The following is a 26003-nucleotide window of genomic DNA, read 5'->3' on the forward strand; positions in this document are numbered from 1 at the left end:
TATTATAGCTGCAATATACAGGCGTCCCTGTGGCCCAGGGAAGGCGCTCAAAAGCGCCTTTAGTGCTGTTGTCCGGCGAGCATGTGGATGCGCTGTGGGTGATTGGCCGAGAAATGAGTGGATTATTCCAAGTTATTGAAAGCCCGAACTGAGAAACGGTGCGTGACGGGTGAAGCTCCTCGTCTTTCTTTAGCTGTGCAGCCTCCGACAACGCATAATCTTGGTCTTAGGCAGGCTTGTTTTGATTTAAATCGTCGCGCTTGACACAGGTTCTTCGTTGAGATGCTTCGGCGATAATGTGTCGTGTGCGTCACACCCACGAGAAAGCATCTTCGGGAAGAAGCGGTAAGTATCATCATCCGCATCGCCACGGTGGGTAGATGGGTAGCATCGCGTTCCATAGGCCGGCAGCCATGGCGCAGCTCGTCGCCTACCCGCTGATCCTGGCGCTGTGCTGCTGGACGGGCCAGGCTGTCGTGTCGTCAGGCAAGGCCGCCGCGTCGGGCCAGCCGGCGGCCGCGCTGGCCTCGGTGCTGACGGTGCTCAAGCGTGCAGCTAGCGTTACACCCAAGAACTTGAGCTTGGACGAGCGCGAGCCAGTGCTTACGCTTACCTGCACCGTGGGATACAGCAACTTCGGCGCAGTCTTTTGGACGCTGTACGACCGCGACCTGCGCGACATCGGCCATGTCGAGGAAACAAGTACACTCATGGACGACGGCCGCACCATCGCCAAGGTGTCCGTGCTACGCATCGGCGGGTGGCAGGCGAGTTGTCTTTGACCATGTTTTGCATCATTACGCATACCGGCTGAATGCACATTTGGGGAGCCTAATTTCCCTTCTCACATTCACCGCTTTAAACGAGCTCGACGCATTCAATTTACTAGAACCGTGCACGCCCATGGCGTACGAGTTTCAACACTGGCTTACCTGTGCCGATTATGTAAGATCGGCACGCCGTGCCTCTTCGGTCAGGGTCGGAGAGCGTCTCAATATATAAGCGGACAACACCCCCCTCTGGCCGGGTATGTAGCACAGACTACCAACGTTAATTGTTCGTGCACGTTCACTTAGTGTTCCGAAGCTTTTCCACCCAGGTGAGCAATTTTATAGCGTTCGTGCACCGTGGCTCACAAACAATCGTGGCAATAAGGGCTACATGGTTGCAGGTGCTGCCCACCGAGTCCGGCGCGTACCCGTTCAAGTGCAACACGTTCGCGGACTTCAAGGTGGCCTCGGACACGGCCCTTGTCCACAGCGAGCTGACAGACACGTGCACGCCCTCGGATGGCAAGTGCGAGGCCCGGGGTGCCCGCTGCGTGCAGGGACAGTGCGCATGTGTCGACGAACGCCACCCCCTGCGCCTGCGCTCCGTGCACACCGTGTGCTGGCCCAAGGTCCGGCTCGGGGGCCACTGCTACTTCCAGGTTCACTTTGTATCACTTGTCTACCGAGTCGGACCTCGACCGTGTCATGGCCGTACTCGAACGCAGCAGCAATGTAGCATCTACGTTGCTGCCGCGTTCGAGCGTGCTCTTGATTTATGCAAGCTGCGAACGCGTTCCACCGTGCTTGGGATCAGCGGAAAGTGAGCGCAGTGCAGAGCAGCATGCGACACGGTCAGCAGGGACAAGAAGTACTGCGGATTGGGCAAGTTGGTGCATCGTATTCGTGACTTCCTTTAGCGCAACTCAGTTTGAGTATGAAGGGAAAAAGGGGCAGGTGACAGGGTGAGCGCAACTCAGTTTGAGTATGAAGGGAAAAAGGGACAGGTGACAGGGTGAGCGCAACTCAGTTTGAGTATGAAGGGAAAAAGGGACAGGTGACAGAGTGAGCGCTCACCCTGTCACCTGTCCCTTTTTCCCTTCATACTCAAACTGAGTTGCGCTAAAGGAAGTCACGAAGGGACAAGAAGCCCTTCACCGGTTTGCGGGGCTAATTTTGGGCTCATCTAAAAACGAATCTACGCGCAATGCATGTCAGCGTGAACAGGACGACACAAGGAGACAGGACAAGGCGCGCTACTCTCAACTGACATCTTAGGGGCGAAGCTCCTTATAGCGGAACCCGTTCCGTCCCCGTCGTCGTAGTAGTGGTGTGTAACCAGTAGTGTGTAACCAGTCTGAGAAGAATGAGAAAAAAAATTCCGAAGTTGTGTCCGTAGCGCGGAATCGAACCAGGGACCCCTCGCTACCGAGCGCGCGGCGTTAGCCCACTACGCCACGAAGCTTTTTTTTTTTTTTTTTCTTTATTGCCGGAACTTTCACTTTGTGGACACCAATTTCAACAGTTCTTGCCAAAAAACAAAATACATAATCATACATATACACATACTTTCACAGTTGCATGCATCCATGTTGTGCGGTCAGCCATATTTTGGCTGCCATGTCATGTCAGGTTTAAAATTCTTTTAAAGTTGCGAGGGGCTCAATCCTCGTCAGCCAATCCGGGGGGCATTCCTGATCTTTAATTACATCGATGAACTTGGAAACATCCTCCCGGAAAAGTTGTCGCGCAGGCCTTCGGTCAGGCTCACAATAAAAACCTGCCATTCGAGCCCGCCATAAACAGTGGAGGCCCATTAGCATAATGAGATCCAAAGGCAGTCCGTCCTCATTTTCTACAGTTAAAAATCTAATACCTAATGAATTTAAGGGCAATTCTTTCTGTAGTGTTCTTTGAAGAACGTCCCAAAAATAAACCCCTTCCCAACAATGCAAAAAAACGTGATCGATTGTTTCCAGTTGTTTACATATAAGGCAGTTTGCTCCCCAAGGTAAATAAAAACCCTTTTCTTGTAAAAAGCCCCGTACTGGCAAAGTCCCGGTATGTAATTTAAAGAAAAAGGATTTTGTACCTGGCTGCACCTGCATTTTTTTAACACGCTTTAAAACGTCATGTCCCTGTCCTCCACTGTTTATGGCTCTATACATGGGAACCGGTATGATCATGTCAAGTGTATCCCTGTATAATTTCTTCCGTGACACCGAAAAAAAGCACTACGCCACGAAGCGGACATGGACACACGCACCACGATGGCAATAAATACCCAACATTAACGAAAGGCCGCGTTTCTAGCGCGTTTCTAACGCGTTTGTGCTAGCGCGTTACGGCCCGTGTAAGAAGCTGGTGTAAGACGCTGTGGCCTCTCCGCCTTACCTTCAACGCGTTTCGAACGCGCTGCCCAAAGCGGTGGCAAGTCAAGTTCAAGTCGAGGAGCGTTTATGAATACGGGGGGTATACTCTCTCAGCAGTCATGTGATGGCGTCGGCAAACGCGGTGCACGTTCCGGCATGTGTAAATGGCTGCGTAAGACGCTGTGGCCGCTCCCCCTTACTAGAGAGTACTGCACGTTTCTAACGCGTTTGTGCTAGCGTCCCCTTAAGCGGGAGATCCGATGATTCCCTCCGGAGCTTCGCCCACTCATCATCATTCACCCCGTGGATATGCTGTGATTTTTTAGGGGCGAAGCTCCTTAGGGTGTGGGTCTGTCCCTCCTCTGTAGTAGTAGTAGTCGTCGTAGTAGGTAGCCACGTCTACTTTTATGAGAAAAAAAATTCCGAGAGTTGTGGCCGTAGCGGAATCGAACCACGGACCCCTCGCTTCTGAACGCGTGGCGCTAACCAATACGCCACGAAGCGCACATGGACAGACGCACCACGATGGCAATAAATACCCAACATTAACGAAAGACTGCGCGTTTCTAACGCGTTTGTGCTAGCGCGTTACGGCCCGTGCAAGAAGCTGGTGTAAGACGCTGTGGCCTCTCCGCCTTACCCCCGTATTCATAAACGCTGATGGCGTCGGCAAACGCGGTGCACGTTCCGGCATGTGTAAACGGCTGCGTAAGACGCTGTGGCCTCTTCCCCTTAGAGTACTGCACGTTTCTAACGCGTTTGTGCTAGCGTTCCCTTAAGCGGGAGATGGTGCAATTATAATGAAGGGCGCTGTTATAAAATAGGAATGACGTCACATATGGCGCGTGTCATTGGTGGAAGTCAATTGTTTGATTTAGTGCGGCGAGACTGGGCGAATTACACGGAAGATTCACAGTTTACCGATGATTCCCTCCGGAGCTTCGCCCACTCATCATCATTCACCCCGTGGATATGCGGTGTTTTTTTTTTTTGTTAGGTCACACATTTACTTATGGGAAAATATGTATAAGGAGCATGCGTAGAGAAGGACAGATCAAGAGAGCAATGTCCAAAAAAAAAAAACAAAAAAAAAAACGTTCTCAAAAAACAACACTCAGTGTTGTACGGAGCAATAGCAACACTGACACATTTTGAACCAAGTGATATTATAAACACTGAAGATGTATGCACTGAAAGATAACCAGGGTAATTTCATCAGCAATTTTGATGATATAGCAAAAGTAGTGGAATAATTCTATACTAACCTTTACAGTACCCTGAGCAGCCACGCTACCTTTATTGGAAGTAGTGATGGACTGGATAGAGGGGCTCCTCATATAACTAGCAATGTAAAATGGCCTTGCAAGACATGTCCCGGGGAAAAGCGGCAGGAGAAGATGGAATAACATTCAATCAAAGATGGAGGAGATATTGTCCTGAAGTTAGCAGCCTTGGCAAAACGGTGTTCTTTTTAGTCAAGGCTGACACTCTGGGAGCGCGCGTTCCAGAGCACGTACACTTCGTCGTTCTCGTTGAAGCGGCCGCAGGTGCCAGCCTATCTCGCGTCAATATTATGCTTGAAAAAGTCCGATGACACCTAAGCACTGGTTGTAAGTTGTAAATGCGAAAGCATTAATTTCCAAGTGAACGGCGCTGAGCGGTTCTTCGAGTTCTTGACACGCTTGGCGCGTTTTGATTTGGCCTTACTGAGGCACAGTTAGAACGCGGGCGCGGAGAGCGATTTGGCGTCGCGGTGATGCCCTCATGCCATTGAAGCGGTGTTCCCTGCCGCTCTTATAACCGTGGCGTCGTAGCCAATGGGAACTCCATCGAGGCGCGCTCGTGACGTGGCGTCGCAGCCAGTGGGAATTAAGGTGCCGTTTCGCATGCTACAGACGCCGGCCGTCGGCTTTTTCGCTCAGTGAGCCATTTGAATTACTCACAGGCGACCTTGATCATGACAAGGAAACTTACAGAAGAATAAAAATGGGTTGGAGTGCATGCGGCAGGCATTACTAAATCCTGACTGGGAGCTTACCGCAGTCGTTGAAAAGAAAAGTGTACAATCATTGTGTTCTACCGGTGCTAACATATGGGGCAGAAACTTGGAGGTTAACAAAGAAGCTCGAGAACAAGTTAAGGACCGCGCAATGAGCGACGGAACAAAAAATCTTGGGCGTAACGGACAGGAAGAGAGCGGTGTGGCTTAGAGAGCAAACGGGGATAGCCGATGTTCTAATTGCATTAATTTAGAGAAATAAATTGAGCTGGGCGTAGATAACCGGTGGAGTTACAGAATGGGTACCAAGGGAAGGAAAGCGCTTTCGATGACGGCAGAAATCTGGGTGGGGTGATGAAGTTAGGACATTTGCAAGTTGGAATCAGCTAGCGCAAGGCAGGGGTAACTGAATATTGCTGGGAGAGGCCTTCGTCCTGCAGTGGACATAAAAATGGTTGATCATCATATTATAAATTATGCTTATAATTCTCGCGCAAGTGCTATCCCCGCTCCTTTTCAATGTGGTGATCTGTCTAAACGAGCTTTATATGCGCATATTTTGCAGTGTCGTGCTAAATACGAGCCTGTTCCTGTTGGTTAAGACCACTTATGCTCTTTCAGGCACTCATTAAAGTGTCCCTGAAACGCTTAGGATAAATTTTGCAGACGCATAGGGTACAGCTAAAGTAAAACATTCGCGCCACAATTTAAGTGAAGCGTTTCATATTACGAGAACTAAGGACGATGACAAGCTACCGTCCACCCTAGCCGTGCCTTTTCTACTAAAACTCGTTCGCCGAGTGATCGGGGCTAAGCGCCGCCTTCACTGCCTCATGGTGCCTCATGGATAGTAGTCGATCCCCAGCGACTGCTATCCAAGCAGTGTCCGTTGCGAGCATTCTGTTGCAGCGCCGAGCGTGTCGGGCATCCCGGTAAACACAGGCCAGCTGGACGTTTCGATGGGTTGGGCGGAGGCGTAAACTAAAGCCTCTCCATAACACTGTAGTGAAAGGTCTTTAGCGCGAACGTGAGCGGCCTGCACGGTGCGGCACCTGGTGGCGCAGAGCTTAACAAGCCAAACACAGAGCTAATATTGCTCGAACCTTTAAATGCTCTATTGCCCTAACTAAGGACTCTTATGAGAGATTCTCTGAACTTTGCCAGCTTAATCAGAGCCCATATTATCTCTGGAAGTACTTTAATTTTGTCATGTCTCGTATACAACAGTATATACCTAAGCGTATTAATTAAGGATAAATAGTAATAGAAGTCCTTGGATAACTAGAGAAATAATGCACGTAAAAAGACAACTAAAACGCAAACGTAAGAACTGTAAGAATAATCCTCGCACTCAGCTTCGATCCACCATTCGATGTCTCGGCAAGGAACTCAAGCAACCAAAGAACCCAAACAAAAGTTGTTCGGCGTCACAATCACGATATTTTTAAGAGGCACCTGACAAACTTTGGAGATATGTCAACCCATCGTCGAATGCTCGCCGCTCAACGGCGCAGCCGCTGAGAGTTTCAACGGATATTTGACATCTGTGTTCACAGAAGATAACAGTATTATGCCGAGCATCTGAAAGGCCACCTATTGCAGACGTCAATTTCCGAACAAGGTGTGCTGAAACTCTTGCTAAATTTGAACGTAAAGAAAAGCCCCGGACCCGATGGCATCCCGAATGAGTTTCTGTGCCGGTACGCCGAATGGAATTCAAACATCTCACATTAACACTTCTGTCTCCTCTTCGTAGCGGTTCTTTCCCCAAGGTGTGGAAGCAAGCTAATATCCTCAAAAGCGGCAGTCCTGTCAATTTATAAAATCGCCCTGTCTCGATTACTAATGATTGCTCAAAGCGGCTTGAGCAAATTATCTCGAAACATCTTTAAATTGTATGAACGAACACAATTTATTGTCTAATTGCCAACACGGCTTTCGACAAGACTTATCAACTACTAAATCTCACCTCATCGAATTAGTACACCACCTTTTGGAAACCATAATCTCTCGCGGACAGACAGACATTATCTTCAAGGCAAAAGCATTCGATAAAGTCTCTCACCGTGAATTGCTGAGAAATGTTGAGGTAATGTTTAACAATGCTACCATTACAAATTGGTTCTCACCTTATTTTCATTCTCGCGAGCAGTATGTCGAGACTAGAGACACGAAATTTCGAGTTTCATCTGTTGAGTTAGGAGTACCCCAAGGTAGCATTCTGGGCCGCCTACATAGACGATTCCATCGGGCTCTTTGCAGATGACTGCATTATACACAATAAAGCAGGAACAGTAGCTGACCAGGAAAACTTACACGGCAACTAACATATGATTAAGAAATGGTGTGATGAATGACAAATGGAGCTAAATACACTACGAACCGTAGTTACGCCAGTCTCTAGAAAGAAAAAATGATCCCACGCCCGTTGGGAATCGATGTTATGCGAAGCAGTGTGCCCTACCAAGTTAACGAAACGACCACGAGAGCACCAAGACGTGGGCGGCTATTTCGTGTCCTACATGACACACATGTCGTGACCTATCATTTATATTTGTCATACACTCTTGTGACACTGTGCCAATTTTGGTACATACCAAGTTAACGAAACGACCACGAGAGCACCAAGACGTGGGCGGCTATTTCGTGTCCTACATGACACACACGTCGTGACCTATCATTTATATTTGTCATACACTCTTGTGACACTGTGCCAATTTTGGTACATACCAAGTTAACGAAACGACCACGAGAGCACAAAGACGTGGGCGGCTATTTCGTGTCCTACATGACACACACGTCGTGACCTATCATTTATATTTGTCATACACTCTTGTGACACTGTGCCAATTTTGGTACATACCAAGTTAACGAAACGACCACGAGAGCACCAAGACGTGGGCGGCTATTTCGTGTCCTACATGACACACACGTCGTGACCTATCATTTATATTTGTCATACACTCTTGTGACACTGTGCCAATTTTGGTACATACCAACTTAACGAAACGACCACGAGAGCACCAAGACGTGGGCGGCTATTTCGTGTCCTACATGACACACACGTCGTGACCTATCATTTATATTTGTCATACACTCTTGTGACACTGTGCCAATTTTGGTACATACCAAGTTAACGAAACGACCACGAGAGCACCAAGACGTGGGCGGCTATTTCGTGTCCTACATGACACACACGTCGTGACCTATCATTTATATTTGTCATACACTCTTGTGACACTGTGCCAATTTTGGTACATACCAAGTTAACGAAACGACCACGAGAGCACAAAGACGTGGGCGGCTATTTCGTGTCCTACATGACACACACGTCGTGACCTATCATTTATATTTGTCATACACTCTTGTGACACTGTGCCAATTTTGGTACATACCAAGTTAACGAAACTACCACGAGAGCACCAAGACGTGGGCGGCTATTTCGTGTCCTACATGACACACATGTCGTGACCTATCATTTATATTTGTCATACACTCTTGTGACACTGTGCCAATTTTGGTACATACCAAGTTAACGAAACTACCACGAGAGCACCAAGACGTGGGCGGCTATTTCGTGTCCTACATGACGCACATGTCGTGACCTATCATTTATATTTGTCATACACTCTTGTGACACTGTGCCAATTTTGGTACATACCAAGTTAACGAAACGACCACGAGCGCACCAAGACGTGGGCGGCTAGATAGATAGATACTGCATGTCAAAGTGGCAAATGTTCGCCAAGAAATGCTTCGCATATAAAATTATGTAAACTACACTTACTATATTGACAATTATGAACTTACAAGAGTTGAGCAGCATAAGCACCTTGGCAATTGATCTTCAAAAATGATCTCCGCTGGAACGATCACATAAATTATGTGTGTTCTAAGGCCAGCAGATCGCTCTGGTGTCTCAGGCGTAATTTGCCGTTTGCGACAGAACAAACAAAACGTTTAGCGTATAAAACACTAATTAGACCAATAATTAAATATGAAAATTAAGGTAGTCTTGGATCCTTTCTCTGCTACAAACGTTTCAAAAGTCGAAAAAAGTGCAGCCTCTAGTAGTGAGATTTACATTCAACAAATACCGGCGGTCGGACTCCCCTTCTCAACTGTGTGTACTTGCAAACCTACCCACATTACAGGCTAGGACTGAATACGAAAGGCTGAAATATTTTTTATCTTACTGTTAATAGTCAATTTCATGTAAAATACGCCGACTATTTTGAAAGTCTTAGCAGCGAGACCTCTAGGCACCGCCATTCAATGTTTATTGTACTATTGCTGCTCGTACTGTTTGTTTTAAGTATAGCTTCTTTCCAGGAGCTATCAGCGAATAGAATTCTCTGTCCGAAACCGTCTCATCCTCATCAACTGATTCATTCATAAAACACATAGCTGACATCCTGATTTGTAACTGCGAATACAATGTTTTGTCTATATGTGACTTGGTACGTTTATTTGCTAATAATTTGCTTATATTTCATTTAGTGCTATTAATTTGTCCCTTCACATGTTATATTGGAATGCAAAACATATTTTACGATTGTTTTCCAGAATGCTAACTGTTATACATTTCTATTACACTCCTGTAATAGCCCTGTGTAAGGACTGACAGTAGCTGTAAATAAAAACAATAAAACATTTTAAACATTTAAAAAGACGTTCACATTTAAAAAGTTCACGATTACACTGATGCCGAGAATTTACACCAGCGGCAAAGTAGAATACACTTGATTACTGCTATATTAGCTATGTGTTTGTCTTTCCTGTTGATTCTGTGTTGACTCTGCTTGGTTTCCTATTGATTATGTGTAGTCTATGTCACTGAGGCAATCGTCCTCTAGCTGCAGTCTGTTGAGCTCTGTGCCATCAGGTGTCTGCACCCTGCAGGCCACTCACGTTTGTGCATTCGCCCAGCTGGCAAAATGCCCAGTCCGCCTGCGTTTACCGGAAATTCGGACGCGCTAAAACTCTCTATTGCGGCAGTAATCCTCCGGCGGGAAGTGACAGTCGCAAACCTGATGCCGATCGGATACCACTCCGCTCGCCTGTTGCCTTACGTCACAGCTTGACATGTTGCCAGTCGCTAGGTTCGCAGCCCAATACGCAACAAGGGCGATTCAAGGTGCTCGCGAAAACAAACTGCGAGACCAACACTGGGCGCGTAGCTCGCGTCAACAAGGAGCACGTTGTAACACAAGCAGACGATACTTGTTGTGTGCCGCAAGTGCTTGAGTGTAGTGATAAAGTGCATTCTCTTTCTGGTACTTTATATTTTATAGAAACAAGGTAACATTGCAACTATTACGACCAACATTTGTGCACCATAAAGTGAGAAAAATTATTGATGACGTAACCTAGGTAGCCAATCGCATAGCTCGCCCAAATGACATCGATTGCGCTAACCATTAGGATTTGAACGGGGCGGCTTAAAACTCAGGGGAGCGGCGCCGCTGCGATCGGTAGCGACGCACATTTTAAAATGTTATAACAAATTGCACGCTTTACGCGGAGCGCTTAAATGCGTAACCTAATTATCAGAACGTTTGTACAAAATCGTCAAAATCGTTTCAGGGTCCCTTTAATACAGCGGCCAGTCTGACTGACGTATACTTTGCCACATGATACAATTCGCGAACCTTACGTTCTAGAATCTTGACAAGTCTAGTTCCTTGATCATTTGTGATACACTGTTTGACTGTTTGAAAGGTGCAGAAAGAATAACTGGAACATGGCATTCTTCAAATTATGAGCGGCCCTATGACGCTTCAGGCCTGCGTGACACAAGTGCGGTTGCTGTAGCGCCGCTTGCCTTCCAGTTTTTGAAGCCTCAGAAATCGATCTCAGTACTAAGGTGAGTCGCCGCCTTCAACTGTACTTAATAGGACACTAAAGAGAAACACTAAATGAATTCAGCCTGATAAAGTATTCGTTAAAACGCTATTGTCGTTAGTTTCGCGATAATGGGCTGATGGTCAGTAAAGAAAATGATGGCCGAAGTTGCATTTTTGAATTTTGCACTGAAACCTCAACGCCTGCACATCATTGTGCCGTTACAGATTTCAAAATATTGTTCCGCAGTTGGACTGCGTTGGCTGAGTTCAGTCCTTGGCTCCCTCCTCCTTTAGAGTACACTTGTAGATAATTAACTAGGCCCTGCAGGTGACGTCATGGCGAGCTGGTATCTCAAGGCGGCGTTGCCGCCAATGTTTGCCCTCCTTGCGCCTTTTATGGCTAAGCGTCTTCTCGTGGTTCGTGGTGTTTTACAGGTAAAATCATCCTCCTCTTTAGTGTCCGCTTAACTATACTATGCTTTTAACATAATAGAAACAAGAAATAACTTCTTTCAGGTTTATATATATATATACGTCGACGATTTTCTTGTTTGGATAAAACAGTAACAAAGAGTGTTCTTTTCTTGTGGCTTAAGTTTTGAAGGGACCCTGAACTCGGGCTTGGTGAAAGAACATATTCCGCGGGTAGCTGCTGTGAACATCTCAGCCAAGTTTTGCTGTCGTGCGTGGAGCTCGCAAGCGGAGGGCGAAGTCACCTTTCTCTCAAACGCTCTCTTTTCAACAGAAGTCATGATCCTCACTCTTTTCTGTGTGATTTATTTCGCAATAAAGCCCATTCCAATACGCGGCTGCTATTGGTCGCTAGTGGACTCGTGGCGGCACCCACTGGTTAAGCGCGCTGCGGCTCGCTGAGGCCAACCGCATTCGGCTAGCGCGTCGTAGGCACCAAGTTCGGAAATCGTGGCGTCTACGTTAACATTCACAATGAAATTTGAATTGCGCGTCACGGTGACATTTCAAAAGCCGAGCGTTGTGGCCCCGCCCCGCCCCGCCACAGCCTTCGCAGTGCAAGGCGTTGGAGAAGGAAGGGCAGCACAGCGAAGTTTGATTGTCAATAAGTACGCTTGTGCTGAACGCATTCAAGTACTTTTTGCGGCAAACTACTTTTGAAATAGCCTGTTTTCACTTCAAATGTCTTTCTCCACTTCGATAAGAAATGGTTCAGGGACCGTTTAAGTGTTTTTAGACACAACTGCGAAGATTTAATCTTCACACACAAGCGCCCGAAGAATGTCAAAATGCAGTTCTTTTATGCGAAGCATTCTGTGCGAACTTTAGGCGCTTTGAATCAATCAATCAATCAATCAATCAATCAATCAATCAATCAATCAATCAATCTCTCCGCCTACGTCGTGATGCCGTTGTGGTCGATTCTTGAAGGGGATATATCTCAGAACAGGGATGAGGGACATGCGTACATAACATTTATGATATGTCGTGACATCAATGACATCACATGGATGTCATTGATGACATACATGTCATCATGACATACATGTATGTCATGACATAAATATAGTATGAATGAGATAATTGAAGCCGTCGTGCTCGTTTTTTATCTCGATATATATCTGGATATTAGTGACATGACATGCGCGCATGATCAGCTGACACGAATGGCATGCCATAGATGCCATTACATAAATGGCATGTGTGTTATGACATGAATTACACGACATATCATGTAAGTCATGACATGACGAATGACGGAAAGACATGCAGTATGTCATGACATTTCATTTTTGTCATGTCATGCACGCATGTCTCGCCACATTTCTTGATGCATATCCAGCTAAAGAAACAACCACGACGCTATCATCTCCTGTCATATATGTCATTCATGTGACTCATATGTCATTTCATTCATGCCATGGATATCTTCACACGTTAGATAATGAGCCTGATATGAATGACAATCATGCCACGACATGAATGTCATAAATATATTAATAGATTAAATGACATGATATGCATTTCTTAAACTGGATATATTCTGACTATGCGCGTCTTGACAAGCATGTGTGACATCAATCCTAGTAGTAAAACATAAATACCCCAGGAAGTGGATGGGAAAATGGCGCCGCGGTAGCTCAATCGGTAAGAGCATCGCAAGCATAATGCGAAGACGTGGCATCGTTCCCCACCTGCGGCCAGATGTATTTTCATCCATTTTTATTTCCATTAATTTATCATTTCTTTAATTCAATTATTAGGTACAAGCAATTTCCCATATGTTGTCCTTGGTGGCTTCTTATGACATTGTTACGACGCGAAAGAAACGGGGTTTATCGAACAGGCTTCAGGGCGAGCCTCCGCGCACGCGTCTTCATCTTCCACTACATTGACTGTAATAATAGGATTAAAAAACTGTCAGCCCTTCCGCTGGGGTGGAGATGGAAGTCCAGCGAAGCTGTACTATGGCGGCAATTATGTATCTCCAATTATGACTATTACGATGTGATCGTGTAATTGGTTATTTGAACTATTAAAGAATGAGAAATATGTATGATCCGGTGGTTTTCATTTATTTAGTGACTACAGGGACCATGGCCTTATGGTCGCTACGGTACACCACCATAGGGTGTACGGCAAAGGTTGGCACGTTCTTCATAAAAACGTCACCAACGCCGCGCGCGTTCGGTGCGAACGCGGGCAAAACGCCGCCGCCGTCGACAACAGTTCTGCGCGTTGTTTGTGTGACCGCACACAACTGCTGTCAAAACGCTGGCCTGAGCAAGCGCGCCAGCAGCAGTCAGCGAAGGTTCATGCGGTCTGTCGTTTCAACGGAAACTGAGCGGCGAAAGCACAGCGCATACAAAGTAGGAGCCGTGTTGCAGATCGCTTTCAAGATACGGTGCGCACGACCGCCCGGCGCCGCGCAAAGTACATGTTGCTCGCAGAGCAGAAGCCGCAACCCCTCCCTCCCGCGCTGCCTTCCCGCTGTCCTCCTTTCGCGTGGGAGATTGAGTCGCCAGTTCCCCTTGCGCCCGGTCGCAAGATACGCATTTGGTGCCGCAGCTAAACGCCCCCCACGACCTTTAGCACGACGGAAGTGGTGTTTGCTCTCCGCCGTGCGCTTTCACTCGCACATACAGCATACGGCCAATGTGAGTTTTTTTTTTTTTGCATCCGGACGCGACCATCGAAGACTGAGCCCTTAACAGCTTCGCGGTATAAAAAATCGGGCCCTTCGGTTCCCTTTTATCTCGTTCATTAATCCTGTAAGTCACTTTGTACACAATTCTGTACGACAAGGTTAGTGCGCATCAACAGCAAAATCATTGATGAAAGTAAGGATATTTGAAACATGTCGCATAGATCTTGGAAAACTTCTGATTAGAATTGTGCTGCAAATTTTAATAACGTGTGCGAAATGTTTTAATAAAATGAGTGGGATGGTAGACGGCGGGGTGTGATCATGCTTGATGTATACCGTTGTATTTAGCGGATTCACTTCTTTCATTGTTTTATTTGTTGCACCAGGCATAATTTTCCGGTGGTTGGATAATTGCTTGACCTGTCATGCCCGCTATAGACATGAAATACTTGATATTTTCATATCTGATGTTCCTGCAGCGAGTTTTCGCATAGAGTTCATATTCTGTAAACTTAGCAATTAAAGCTCACTAGAAATTGAAATTCTAAATTGATTTTGAATGATAATTTATTTACCATGAAACGAATTACATGGTGGAGTTCTGAGTAAAACGTTGCGCGCAGGCAACTTTACCAGCCCAAAAATCACAGCCTTTTATAAAAAACCCATCAAAGGCAACAGAAGGCGTCGGGTGCTCACATGCGAGTACACAGACGGGTAGGCATCAATTTACAAAAATCTATGCATACAAACAGGAAGTAATACATTTTAATAATTAGAAAAACAAGTAATCTGTGTTCACAAGGAAATATTCAATTTAAATTAAGTTTTGCAGGTGTATGCTTTTTATGATTCTGAAGATGCGAGAAATTCGGTGAAAGTAAGATTTTAATCAACAGAAATAACTTGACATGTCATGCCATACATGTCATGAAATGATTGACATGAATGTCATGAATGCATATCATGACATATTTGTATGTCAAGCCATGACATGATTCCCATGCATGTCATGGCATGCATGGCAATTTAGACATAAATCCATGGCATACATGCATGCACAGCATGACATTATTACCATAATTACCATAACAAGACTCATGATGACCTAGTGAACCAAGTTGTCTACTAATTTGGGCCGATGGCTGTATGCTCGTGTTTGTGATGCCATTATGGTCGTTGCATCGTCTTTCCAGCTTCGTAAATACGTTTGATCGAGTCAGGTGGCAAGCGTAAGAAGATCCCGGCATCTCGGCAGCAGGACACCGGGCGGTGGTTGCATCCATTCAAACAGCGATTAAAAAGCAACTTTTCCACGAGCGTTGATTTCTGAGCTCCGATTAGCAACGCTACGCGTCCTCGTTTCTCCCGACTTTCGCGGCCCTTCTCGTCGTTGCCACATTGCTTGATCGAACATTGAGGCCTTCCTGGTGCACATGGTGTCCGAGCACGGCAACGCTGCTTCGTACTTGGCAGCGTCATCACGGCTTGGCCCAGGCTGCACCAGGCCGCTCGTCCTAATGGCTTGAAAAGGACACGGGCTGTGTTGCAGTATCGCCGTCAAGTCGCCCGTTGGCGTCCTCCAAGTGGTACGACGTGCTGCCGCCAGTGAGCATTTCGTCTCAGCGCTGCTTACTCAGCTCGCACCTGCATGCCGCTCGTTCACATCACTGCTATCGTTCGTAGAAATCATGCACTCGTCGTCGTTTTGCTGCTGTCGTCATACTCTCTCGTTAATGTCAGTTCAGTGTACTCGCGCCACACACTCACACATACTGGATTTACACAAACGCATTGGTCACCTGGTAACGCTTTGCAGGATCCCAAACTATGCTGCACAGCCAGCTGCCTGCAAAATGCTTCGAATAACGTCGATTCCCACAGTGCATGAGATGTGCGCAATTTTTTTAATTTGCAGCTATCTTTTCGATCACGTCACGCCCGCTGGCTGTATTCGCCACGCGCACGTATAAATTGACAGGGGTAATCGCACTCGAAAACTGTGAAATGCGCCATTTCGTTGATTTGTTTCGAATATGCTCTGATGAAATCGTGCACACACACCGCAAATAATAGCTTTGTTGTGCAGTTAAGTACCCAGCCATGTTTCGTGTTGACATCGGTTTCTGAGGCATCACTTGAGAAACTGAAAGGCAAGCGGCGCGATAGCAACAGCAGTTGTGTCACGCAACTGAAGAGGCCTGAAGCGTATAGTCATAGGGTTGCTCACAAGTTTAAGAACGTGGCAACCGCGTATCATGTTCCAGTTGTTTTTTCTGCACCTTTCAAACTGTCATGGTTATGCAAAAGTGTATCACAAATGATTAGGAACTAGATTGCGAAAAGAAACATGTAAAGTTTCTAGAATCTACTGTTGGCATAGTTTATAAGACACCCTAGAAATCTCGCAATGTTTGTCAGCCAGACTGGCCGCTTTATTAATGAGCGGCTACCCCGGCGGTCTTAACCGCGACACACACCTGCGAACAACTACAAAATGTGCACCTGTCAAGCACGTCTCAAGGAGAAAAGGAGCCGGGATACCACGGCCCGAGAATTATGAGACGCATATTTTGCAAGATCAGAATACATGAAGGTCTATTCTATTGGTCTGCACAACGCTCAATTTTCATTTTTAGACTCTCTTGTGTGGCATTGTTCTCTCGATCCGTGTGTCATGATGCGCATGCTCATGCGCATGCTCTTTATGCCTGTATTTTTTTAAGTATTGGTATACCGTAATAAAGATGTCAATTGTGAGTAGCACCTTGTGCTCTCTCCGTCCTAAATTGAAATTTAATTTTGCGGTTCTACGTACCAAAGCATTGACCTCATTATGAGGCACGCCATGGTGTGAGACTATTTGGACCATCTGGGGGCCTTTAACTAAGTACACGAGCATTTCGCTCTTATAGAAATGCGCTCAAGAATTTAACGAGTGGCCTCGTACTCGACGCACTGAGCCACCGTGGCGGGTGTACGAGCAATAAATTGTCAAAACTTTCAAGAACTAACAACAAATCTGGGTAACCTGAGAACATTTAGCCCTATTTTAGCACCTCCTATATAATACATTGGAGTTAACCGCCTAATTTCATATAATTGGTGATATGATTACATGCACCTTGTATTGCAATATTTCCACATCGGAGAGTGCACCATATAATCATCGCCGATTCGAGAGGTCAAGAGGTCTCTGTAATCGAGGTAAAGCAAAATGAAAACGGAGATGACTTATGAGCTTCGGTCAGCACTTTCATTTTCCAACGTGACTGTTTCCATTGCTCCTCAAAGAATGTTGAAGCTTTTGGAACACGCACAGCTATGTTCGCCCACGTTCCAAGCGTCAGTCGCACAGTGGTAGAGAAAGGGCGTGGCTACACAAAATGTGACAATTGTCGTTGCACTTAGCGTTGAGTATTCTGCGGACAGAAGTTACTGTGCAAAAGTACGCGACTCATTGCGTGTTCACTTTACTTATTTATTTATTCATATTACCCCACAGGCTCCAGTGGAGCATTGCGTAGGGGGGGTTACAGAAAAAAGGCAATAAATACGGCATAAAAATAACTACATAGTAGGAAAGAACAAGTAAATTTGTACCTTGGAAGGGAAATAGGAACACTGGTAATCATAAAAAAAATATATTAATACAGAGTCAAGAGAACATATGAAGTTGCAATTGTTCACGAAATTTGGCAGAATCGTTTACTGAAACAATATCATTTGGAAGGTTATTCCATAGTGCGATGGCGCGTGGCAATGCAGAATTATTGAATGACTGTGTGCGGCCAAAAATGCGCCTGAAGCTGAGATGATTATGAAGTCGACTAGATGTGCGAGAAGGAATTTCAAGTGACAAACGGCTGGACCACGAGTTATAGAAGTATTTATGAAAGAGGCATAGAAGGGCAACAGAGCGGCGGGAATCCAAGTCGGGAAGGGAAATATCACGTTTAATTTGGGTAATGCTAGATTGACGACTGTAATTAGAAGTTATAAAGCGGGCAGCACGATTTTGGATGGATTCCAATTTGTCTATTAGGTACTGTTGATGAGGAGACCAGATCGATGAAGCATATTCTAGTTGAGGGCGTACCAATGTTTGGTAGGTCTGTTGTCGAATGGTAGAGGGGGAAAGGTGCAGATGACGACGTAAAAACCCTAAAGTTCTGTTAGCTTTAGCGCATATCTTCTCGATGTGAGTACACCAGGAAAGATTAGTACAGAAATGAACACCAAGATATTTGCAAGTAGAGCCACGAGGAACTTCAGCCGAACAGATTTTGTACGGGAACTTAAGAGCTGATTTCGCGCGAGTGAAGGAAAGTACGCAGCATTTAGATGTGTTAAGTGACATTTGCCAACGGTCGCACCACTGATTAACTAAGTGAAGGTCATTTTGTAAAGTTAAATGGTCACCATGACAATCAATGGTTCTGTAAATTACGCAGTCATCCGCAAAAAGTCTTATGCAGGAAGAAATGTTGCTGGGTAAATCATTAATAAATGTTAAGAAAAGAAGAGAAGAAGAGGGCCTAATACACTACCCTGCGGTACACCTGATGTTACTACTGATGTGGAGGAGCTGAATTTATTAACACATACGAACTGCCGCCGATTAGATAAGAAATTACGAATCCAGGATAATGTTAATGAATCGATCCTAAGAGCAGTTAATTTAGCTATTAGGCGACAGTGAGCGACTCTGTCAAAGGCTTTTGCATAGTCAAGGAAAATGCAGTCAATAAGTTTGCTATTATTCATGCCATTATGTAAATCTGACGTAAATTCCAATAGTTGAGTGTCACAAGACAACGCTTTACGGAAACCATGTTGATTTTGAAAGAAAAAGTTATTAGATTCAAGATGGTTGAAAATATGGGAGGCAATGATGTGCTCGAGAAACTTACAACAAATGCATGTTAGCGAAATGGGGCGGTAGTTACCAGGAGAGTGCCTGTTTCCATCTTTGAAAATCGGAATGACTTTGGCTATCTTCCAGTCAGCAGGAAGAAGACCAGTTGATAAAGACTGCTGAAAAACGTGGTATAAAATCTGACTAGACATAGCTGCCGTGTTTTTTAGGATTTTAGAATTAATATTATCAACGCCGCACGATGTAGACACTTTCGAATCGCGTATTAGTTTCGAGATGCCATCAACACTAATACTTATAGGAGACATGAAGCGATAATTAAGGTCGGAGACACAGGGAATGGAAGAGCAGTCTTCATTAGTGAAAACAGAGCAAAAAAACGAATTGAAAGTTGAAAACGAATTGAAAGTGAAAATTGACCCCCTTGTTTCCTGCTTTGCCTTCTGAAAACGTCTTCGCTGCGCAGTGTTGCGAACACATCTACATAGACCTGCTCCAGGCCATGACGTCATAGCTGCCCTTCTGGTCCTGGCTCATGATTCTATTGGTCCTCAGCCTTTTATCGTCGCATACAAGCGGCAGATTATTGGCGGCGGCCACGAATTCGAAACGGCTGTACACGCTTGAGAAGCACTGCGCGCGCGCGTCTGCAGGAGCAGTGCAGCGCGTCGCAGAGCGAGTGCCTGGTCAACCTGGGCTGGTGCGCGTGCCGCGAAGGGTTCGCCCGCTCGGCCGACAGCCTCGACTGCGACGCGAAGCCCGAGGGTGGACTGCGGGCTCGCTGCGCGAAGCACGCCGACTGCCGGTCGGCCAACGCGCGCTGCGTGTACAGCCACTGCGAGTGCCCCAGCGGGACGGTGCTCGCCACCAACGGTGAGCCTCGCTGCTGCGCTTCGCGCCAGCAGTGCGAGTAACGCCACTATTCGTGCTGCAGAGTGCCTGAACGCGACCACGGCTCCATTGGCGTCTCCCGAGAAGATGTTGGCGCCGGTGGGCGTCGTCATACCCTGGCACTTGGCGCCCATTCCGGCCTTGCAGGAAGCGCCCGAGACGCCCTCGTTCGGCAAGCCGCACAAGCATATTCGCGACTCACCCATCGCCGATGATTGAGCGCGCCATTGGCTAGAGAGAGAATAAATTCATTCAAGAAAGCTCGGGGCGTAACATGTAAGGGGGGTGCAGCGCTATCTAGTCCTGACATCCGCTGCGCGAGATTAACCTGTTTGTCCCTTTCCGGACAAGTCCTTCCTGAATGTGCAATACTCTAGAACGCCTCTTTGGTGGTCATGCATAGGGTTGGTAAATATCGATGAATGATTAATCGATTAAAAATATCCCGCAAAACGATCAATATTCATCGACGTCCACCTTTCATTTAATCGACTTAATCGATTAGACATGTTCGATTAATTGTTTTCGGGAGTTTGACAGGAGTTGCGCGAAAATTTTGAAATGGTACTGGAATGGCGGCGCACGAGCAGTGACTGTGCGGCTGTGCTAGAGCGACTGTCGACTGTTCTTCTGAGTCCCGAGTGATGCCGAGCGGAATGCTTTCCCCCACTTCACCCACACGCCACCCGAAGCCGGAGGCTTGAAATGCCATCGAATTCAAAGCGTACTATAGCAACCCAGTGGTTGATCGTCGTCCCAGTCCACGAAAGACGCGGCACAGCATGCACGACGGTTTGGAGCACGTATTTGACATAACGATCAAGTTCCCGATTCCAGCAAATCTGTAGCTCCCGAGCGTCTATTCTCGCATGCTGGTTGTGTGGTCATTCAAAGAAGGTGTTGGTTTCACCTGAACATCACAGCCAATTGACATTCCTTCGCTCTGTAGAAAGGAGCACGTGGCTTAAAATCGTAAACCATGGTTTTCGGGGTGGTGGCGGTGGTGTTGCAGCAGGCGGGGTTAGCCTGGCATACATAACCGGCAATTGTTCCGCCCGAGCCTCCTATGAGTTGAGATCAGGGTTGAGTCACCAGGTGTCGATGAACCCCGTGTCTCACAGGAAGGCAATCATCATTAGTTGTACTCTCTTCCTGATTGCCGCGAGCATTCCAGGGAAAACGACGTCTGCAAAGGTCCTGTGCGAAAGGCCACTCTTTTGCAGGCTGTCGACCATCGCGTTTCTTTCTGTGTCGAACTGTGGGCACAGCCAAATGAAATGTTCAATGTGGCGGATATCATCACAGAAGGCACAGAGCGAGAAAGCATGTAGCGCCCACCAACGCCGCAGCGCGGAGCGCTTTGGTCGGCGCTCTCAGCCGGTGCCTTGGCGCCGGCTACCGAAGTGAAAAATAAAGAAGCGCAGCGCGTGCTCGGGGCGCAAGCTCGGCACGCGCAGTGTCGTTCTGGAAGCCAGCCACGCTGGTCGTCGCAGCCGCCGCTCCGCTAGCCGCCTTCTGAGTAGGAACGACGGCACGTCTCACCTACAAGCACAACGTCCAGTCTTGAATGACCAAACCGGGGTGTACGCAGAGTCGGTTCTGATGCGGCACAACAGCGTCGCTTCCTCGCGAGTAAGTAGATGGATCACTCAGACGCAGGTTTTGTGTGGATCACCCTGAAGTGATTACGGATTGCATCCTTAGAGTTCTGAAAAATGCTTGGTGCTCTTACTTTTGGGACACTTGTCAGCGCTAGGCGTGCAAGAGCGTCAGCTTTTTCGTTTCCTTCAATTCCTACGTGGGATGGCATTAGATCTTTGATCAGTGCTAGAGACTGCCTTGTAAACTTCTCTCGAGGTAGGCGAAGATGTTATCGTTGTAATGCTGACTTTGAGTCCATCAGCACCACGATATCTCGTGCAGGATAGGCCCGTAGTTTTCGCAAAGCCGCGGTATTGTTGCGGCACTTTGTACTGTTGTAGACGAAACTACGCGATCCCGGCGGCCAGTCCATGATACATCAAGGGAGGGTATGCAGAATGCCGCTACGCAGCTATCTGTTTGTGCACACACCGACCCTCTGTGCACGCGTGTAGGTGGCTTTGGTACGCTGTGCTCAAGTGATCCAGCACAAGGAACTTAGCTTCGGCAGTTGGAATGGTGCGTTTTGCTGGTAGCCGTTGAGGCTGCAGGTGATGTCCGAAAAAGACCACGGTGGGTCGAGACTACTAGCAGGCCATCTGCAACCGTGCAGCAGGCCATCCGCGAGCAGGTTGCAGAGGCCCTTCCACCAGTCCAACAGATTGCTGCAGCAGCTCAGATTGCTGCACCTTTGACGTACGCTGAAGTCGTGTCGCGTCCTAGACCAACGACACTCCCTATACTCGGCGCCGCCACCGCGCCCAGCGCTTCTCCCTGTCCCTCAAATGCCCCCTCAGTACTTCCGGCCGCAAGATCCATGGCGCACGCGGGACAATCGGCCGATATGCTTCTCTTGCGGTATCGCGGGACATGTGGCGCGCTTTTGTCGCCGTCGCCTGGCGCGTCAGGACGTCGTCGTTGAGCCACAGGTACCTGCATCCCACCAGCATGCTGATTCGAACCCATCGCCGAACTTCTGGACCGGTCGTCAGAACTTCAGCCCCCGTCGTTCACCATCACCGCGTCGCCGTTCGATATCGCCGATGCGTCGTCGCCCGCCTTCCAACGAGGGAAACTAAATGCTGCAGCTTCGGAGGCAAGAGCTGCACGCTTGTCGAAATGCCCAAGACCTCCGCTATCGCCGCAAAACATTATAGAAATACAGGTTGAAGGAGCCGCTACATTCGCACTCATCGACACGGGCGCTGCGGTTTCCGTCATACGTGAGACTCTTTGCCGTAAGATTAGGAAGGTCACCACATCACTTTCTGGCCTTGTACTTCGTACTGCCACCACGGAGCCCATCGAACCTTCAACCGCATGCACCGCTAGGATCGTTATTCAGGACGTAGTTTACACAATTGAGTTCCTTGTTCTGCCTTCCTGCTCCCATGATGTCATCCTGGGATGGGACTTTCTGTCGCGCCACTGTGCCGTCATTGACTGTGCCCGTGCCGAAGTTGCTCTGTCTGTCGTTAACACCACTCTGCCTGCCGCCTCTCCCGCCCCTTTACAGATTATTGTCGCCGCCGATACTGATCTGCCACCAAGCACTTCAACACCAGTCGCTTTGTTGTGTCCATCGGCGCCCGACGCCTCGGTACTGTTCACGCCTTCATCTGTTTTTCTTCACCGCAAATCTCTACCACTTCCATTCGCCGTTCTTGACGTAGCCGCTGGTACAACAATTATGCTAGTGGACAACCCGTTCCAATACCCGCTGACTCTGCTTCGCGACGAGTGCCTCGGCTGTGTCGAACCTATTGACATGTCTGAGTGTTTGGACGTGCCTGGCTCCTCTTCTGGCCTTTCGCTCGACGCCATGACACCATTTCCGAAAAGCTCCCGATTGGCTACCGAAATCTTTGATTCATGCGTTGACGCCAACCTTTCCCTAGAGCACCGCGAGCAACTCCTGTCTCTCCTAGATACTTTCCGTTCTTCGTTCGACTGTACGGAACACGCCTTGGGTCGTACGAACAGTGTTTCCCACCACATCGACACCGGGTCCCACTCTCCCCTCAGACAACGCCCCTATCGCGTTTCAGCGGCGGAGCGTCGTATAATCAACGACCAAGTGAATGACATGCTCAAGCGTGGCGTCGTTCAACCATCCCAGAGTCCGTGGTCTTCTCCAGTTGTGCTAGTGCGAAAAAAAGATGGTTCTATTCGTTTCTGTGTCGATTACCGCCACCTAAACAAAGTCACGCGGAAGGACGTCTAGCCTTTACCCCGAATTGACGATGCACTCGATTGTTTACAAGGCGCTGAGTACTTCTCGTCATTGGACCTACGATCTGGCTACTGGCAGGTTCCCATGGCCGAATGCGATCGACCGAAGACAGCGTTTGTCACCCCTGATGGGCTATATGAATTTACCGTCATGCCATTCGGGCTCTGTAATGCGCCCGCAACTTTCGAGCGCATGATGGATAACATACTTCGCGGTCTCAAATGGAACATTTGCCTATGCTACCTGGATGACATCGTCGTGTTTTCTTCAGACTTCTCGACGCACCTCTCACGTCTCCACCAAGTTTTGACATGTCTTAAGAACGCTGGTCTTCAGCTGAATATCAAAAAGTGTCGCTTTGCAGCTCGCACCTTGACTATCTTGGGCCACGTTGTGTCCAAAGACGGTGTACTCCCTGATCCTGCGAAACTTCGAGCTGTCGCCGACTTCCCTAAGCCGACGTCACTGAATACCCTCCGGAGCTTCATCGGCCTTTGTTCTTATTTTCGTCGCTTTGTGCGCAATTTCGCGACCGTTATCGCACCTTCGACGCGACTTCTCACCGTTGGCACCGACATGTCTCACTGGTCTCGTGAATGTGATGACGCATTCCAGACACTACGCCAGTTGCTCACAGCTCCTCCGATTTTCCGGCACTACGATCCCCGGGCGTCTACGGAGGTGCACACTGATGCAAGCGGCGTGGGCCTTGGTGCGGTGCTCGCGCAACGGAAGCCTGGCTATCACGAGTATGTTGTCGCCTACGCGAGCCGAACCCTCACAAAGGTCGAGAAAAACTATTCAACCACTGAGAAAGAGTGCCTGGCTATAGTCTGGGCTCTTGCCAAGTTCCGACCCTACCTTTATGGCCGCCCGTTTTATGTCGTCACGGACCACCACGCTCTTTGCTGGTCGTCGACTTTGAAAGATCCCTCGGGCCGCCTCGGTCGGTGGGCCCTCCGGCTTCAAGAGTATGATATCCAAGTAGTGTACAGGTCTGACCGCAAGCATTCTGACGCGGACGCCCTTTCTCGCTCTCCTCTACCCCCCGATACAGCGTCTCTCTCGGCACAGTACACCGCTATCTCAGCGCTCAACGTCGAGTCCATGCATTCGGAGCAACGGAAGGATCCGTGGATTGTTGCCCTTCTCGACCTTCTGTCGGATTCCACCGCCAATTCGCCTTCCCGCGCGCTCCGCCGTCAAGCCTCTCATTTTACCGTGCGAGCCAACCTGCTCTACCGCCGCAACTATATACCGGGTGGTCGGAAGTGGCTTCTCGTAATACCTCGTCACATGCGCTCCGACATCTGTGCTGCTTTTCATGCCGACCCACAGAGTGCTCACGCAGGCGTGCTGAAAACTTACGCAAGGTTGCGCCAACGCTTCTACTGGCGCGGTATGTACAGCTTTGTCCTAAAGTATATGCGTGCTTGCGAAGCATGCCAACAACACAAGGTTCCTCCGCAACGCTCGACCGGCGCTCTTCAGCCTTTACCTTGCCCTGCGCGGCCTTTCGATCGGGTCGGCATCGACCTTTACGGCCCACTCCCATGCACTACGTCTGGAAGCTGGTGGATAATCGTTGGTGTTGACCATCTCACCCGATATGCTGAGACTGCCGCCCTTCCTGCCGCTACAGCACGTGAGGTTGCTTTCTTCATCCTGCGCAATTTCGTGCTTCGACATGGCGCTCCTCGAGAACTCCTCAGTGACAGAGGACGTGTCTTTCTTTCCCAAGTGGTCGAAGCTCTGCTTGCCGAGTGCCACGTCGTCCACCGTACATCAACCGCGTACCATCCGCAAATCAATGGATTAACTGAGCGCTTCAAACGCAGTCTTGGCGACATGCTCACTGCATACGTCGCGTCGGACCACTCCAACTGGGACATGGTTCTCCCATTTGTGACCTACGCTTACAATACCGCGACTCAAGCGACCACAGGCTTTTCACCATTCTTTTTATTGTATGGACGAGAACCCTCGTGTACGCTCGATACAGTATTGCCATACCAACCTGACGCCTCTGAATATCGACGCTTATCAGAAGTAGCCAGGTACGCTGAAGAATGCCGCCAACTTGCTCGTACCTTCACGACGGAAGGTCAAGCCCACCAGCGGAATCAACATGACATCGACCTGAGCCCTACTACTTTCCGAGTCGGCTCCCTCGTCTGTTTGTGGATTCCGCCTCACGTTCCCGGTCTTTCGTCTAAGCTGCTGGCTCAATACATCGGACCCTACCGGATCGTCGCCT

At 48.1% G+C, this 26003-nt stretch overlaps 1 protein-coding gene across 1 annotated transcript; it reads left to right on the forward strand.

Annotated features, from left to right (window-relative positions):
- The first annotated feature begins 397 nt into the window (after window positions 1-397).
- On the forward strand, window positions 398-20091 carry LOC125940822 (uncharacterized). Its single transcript, XM_049657417.1, has 4 exons — window positions 398-767; window positions 1172-1429; window positions 19635-19854; window positions 19916-20091. The coding sequence occupies exons 1-4, from the start codon at window positions 414-416 to the stop codon at window positions 20089-20091; spliced, it is 1008 nt and encodes a 335-aa protein (XP_049513374.1). The 5' UTR covers window positions 398-413.
- The last annotated feature ends 5912 nt before the right edge of the window (window positions 20092-26003 follow it).

Source organism: Dermacentor silvarum, chromosome 10 (assembly GCF_013339745.2).
Source record: "Dermacentor silvarum isolate Dsil-2018 chromosome 10, BIME_Dsil_1.4, whole genome shotgun sequence".
NCBI classification, from domain to species: domain Eukaryota; kingdom Metazoa; phylum Arthropoda; class Arachnida; order Ixodida; family Ixodidae; genus Dermacentor; species Dermacentor silvarum.

Excerpts from the sequence above, each read along its gene's own strand:
- LOC125940822 (XM_049657417.1), top strand. The coding sequence starts at position 414 with ATGGCGCAGCTCGTCGCCTACCCGCTGATCCTGGCGCTGTGCTGCTGG. Across the intron at positions 768-1,171 it reads TACGCATCGGCGGGTGGCAG|GTGCTGCCCACCGAGTCCGG; the intron begins GCGAGTTGTCTT and ends ACATGGTTGCAG. Across the intron at positions 19,855-19,915 it reads GACGGTGCTCGCCACCAACG|AGTGCCTGAACGCGACCACG; the intron begins GTGAGCCTCGCT and ends TTCGTGCTGCAG.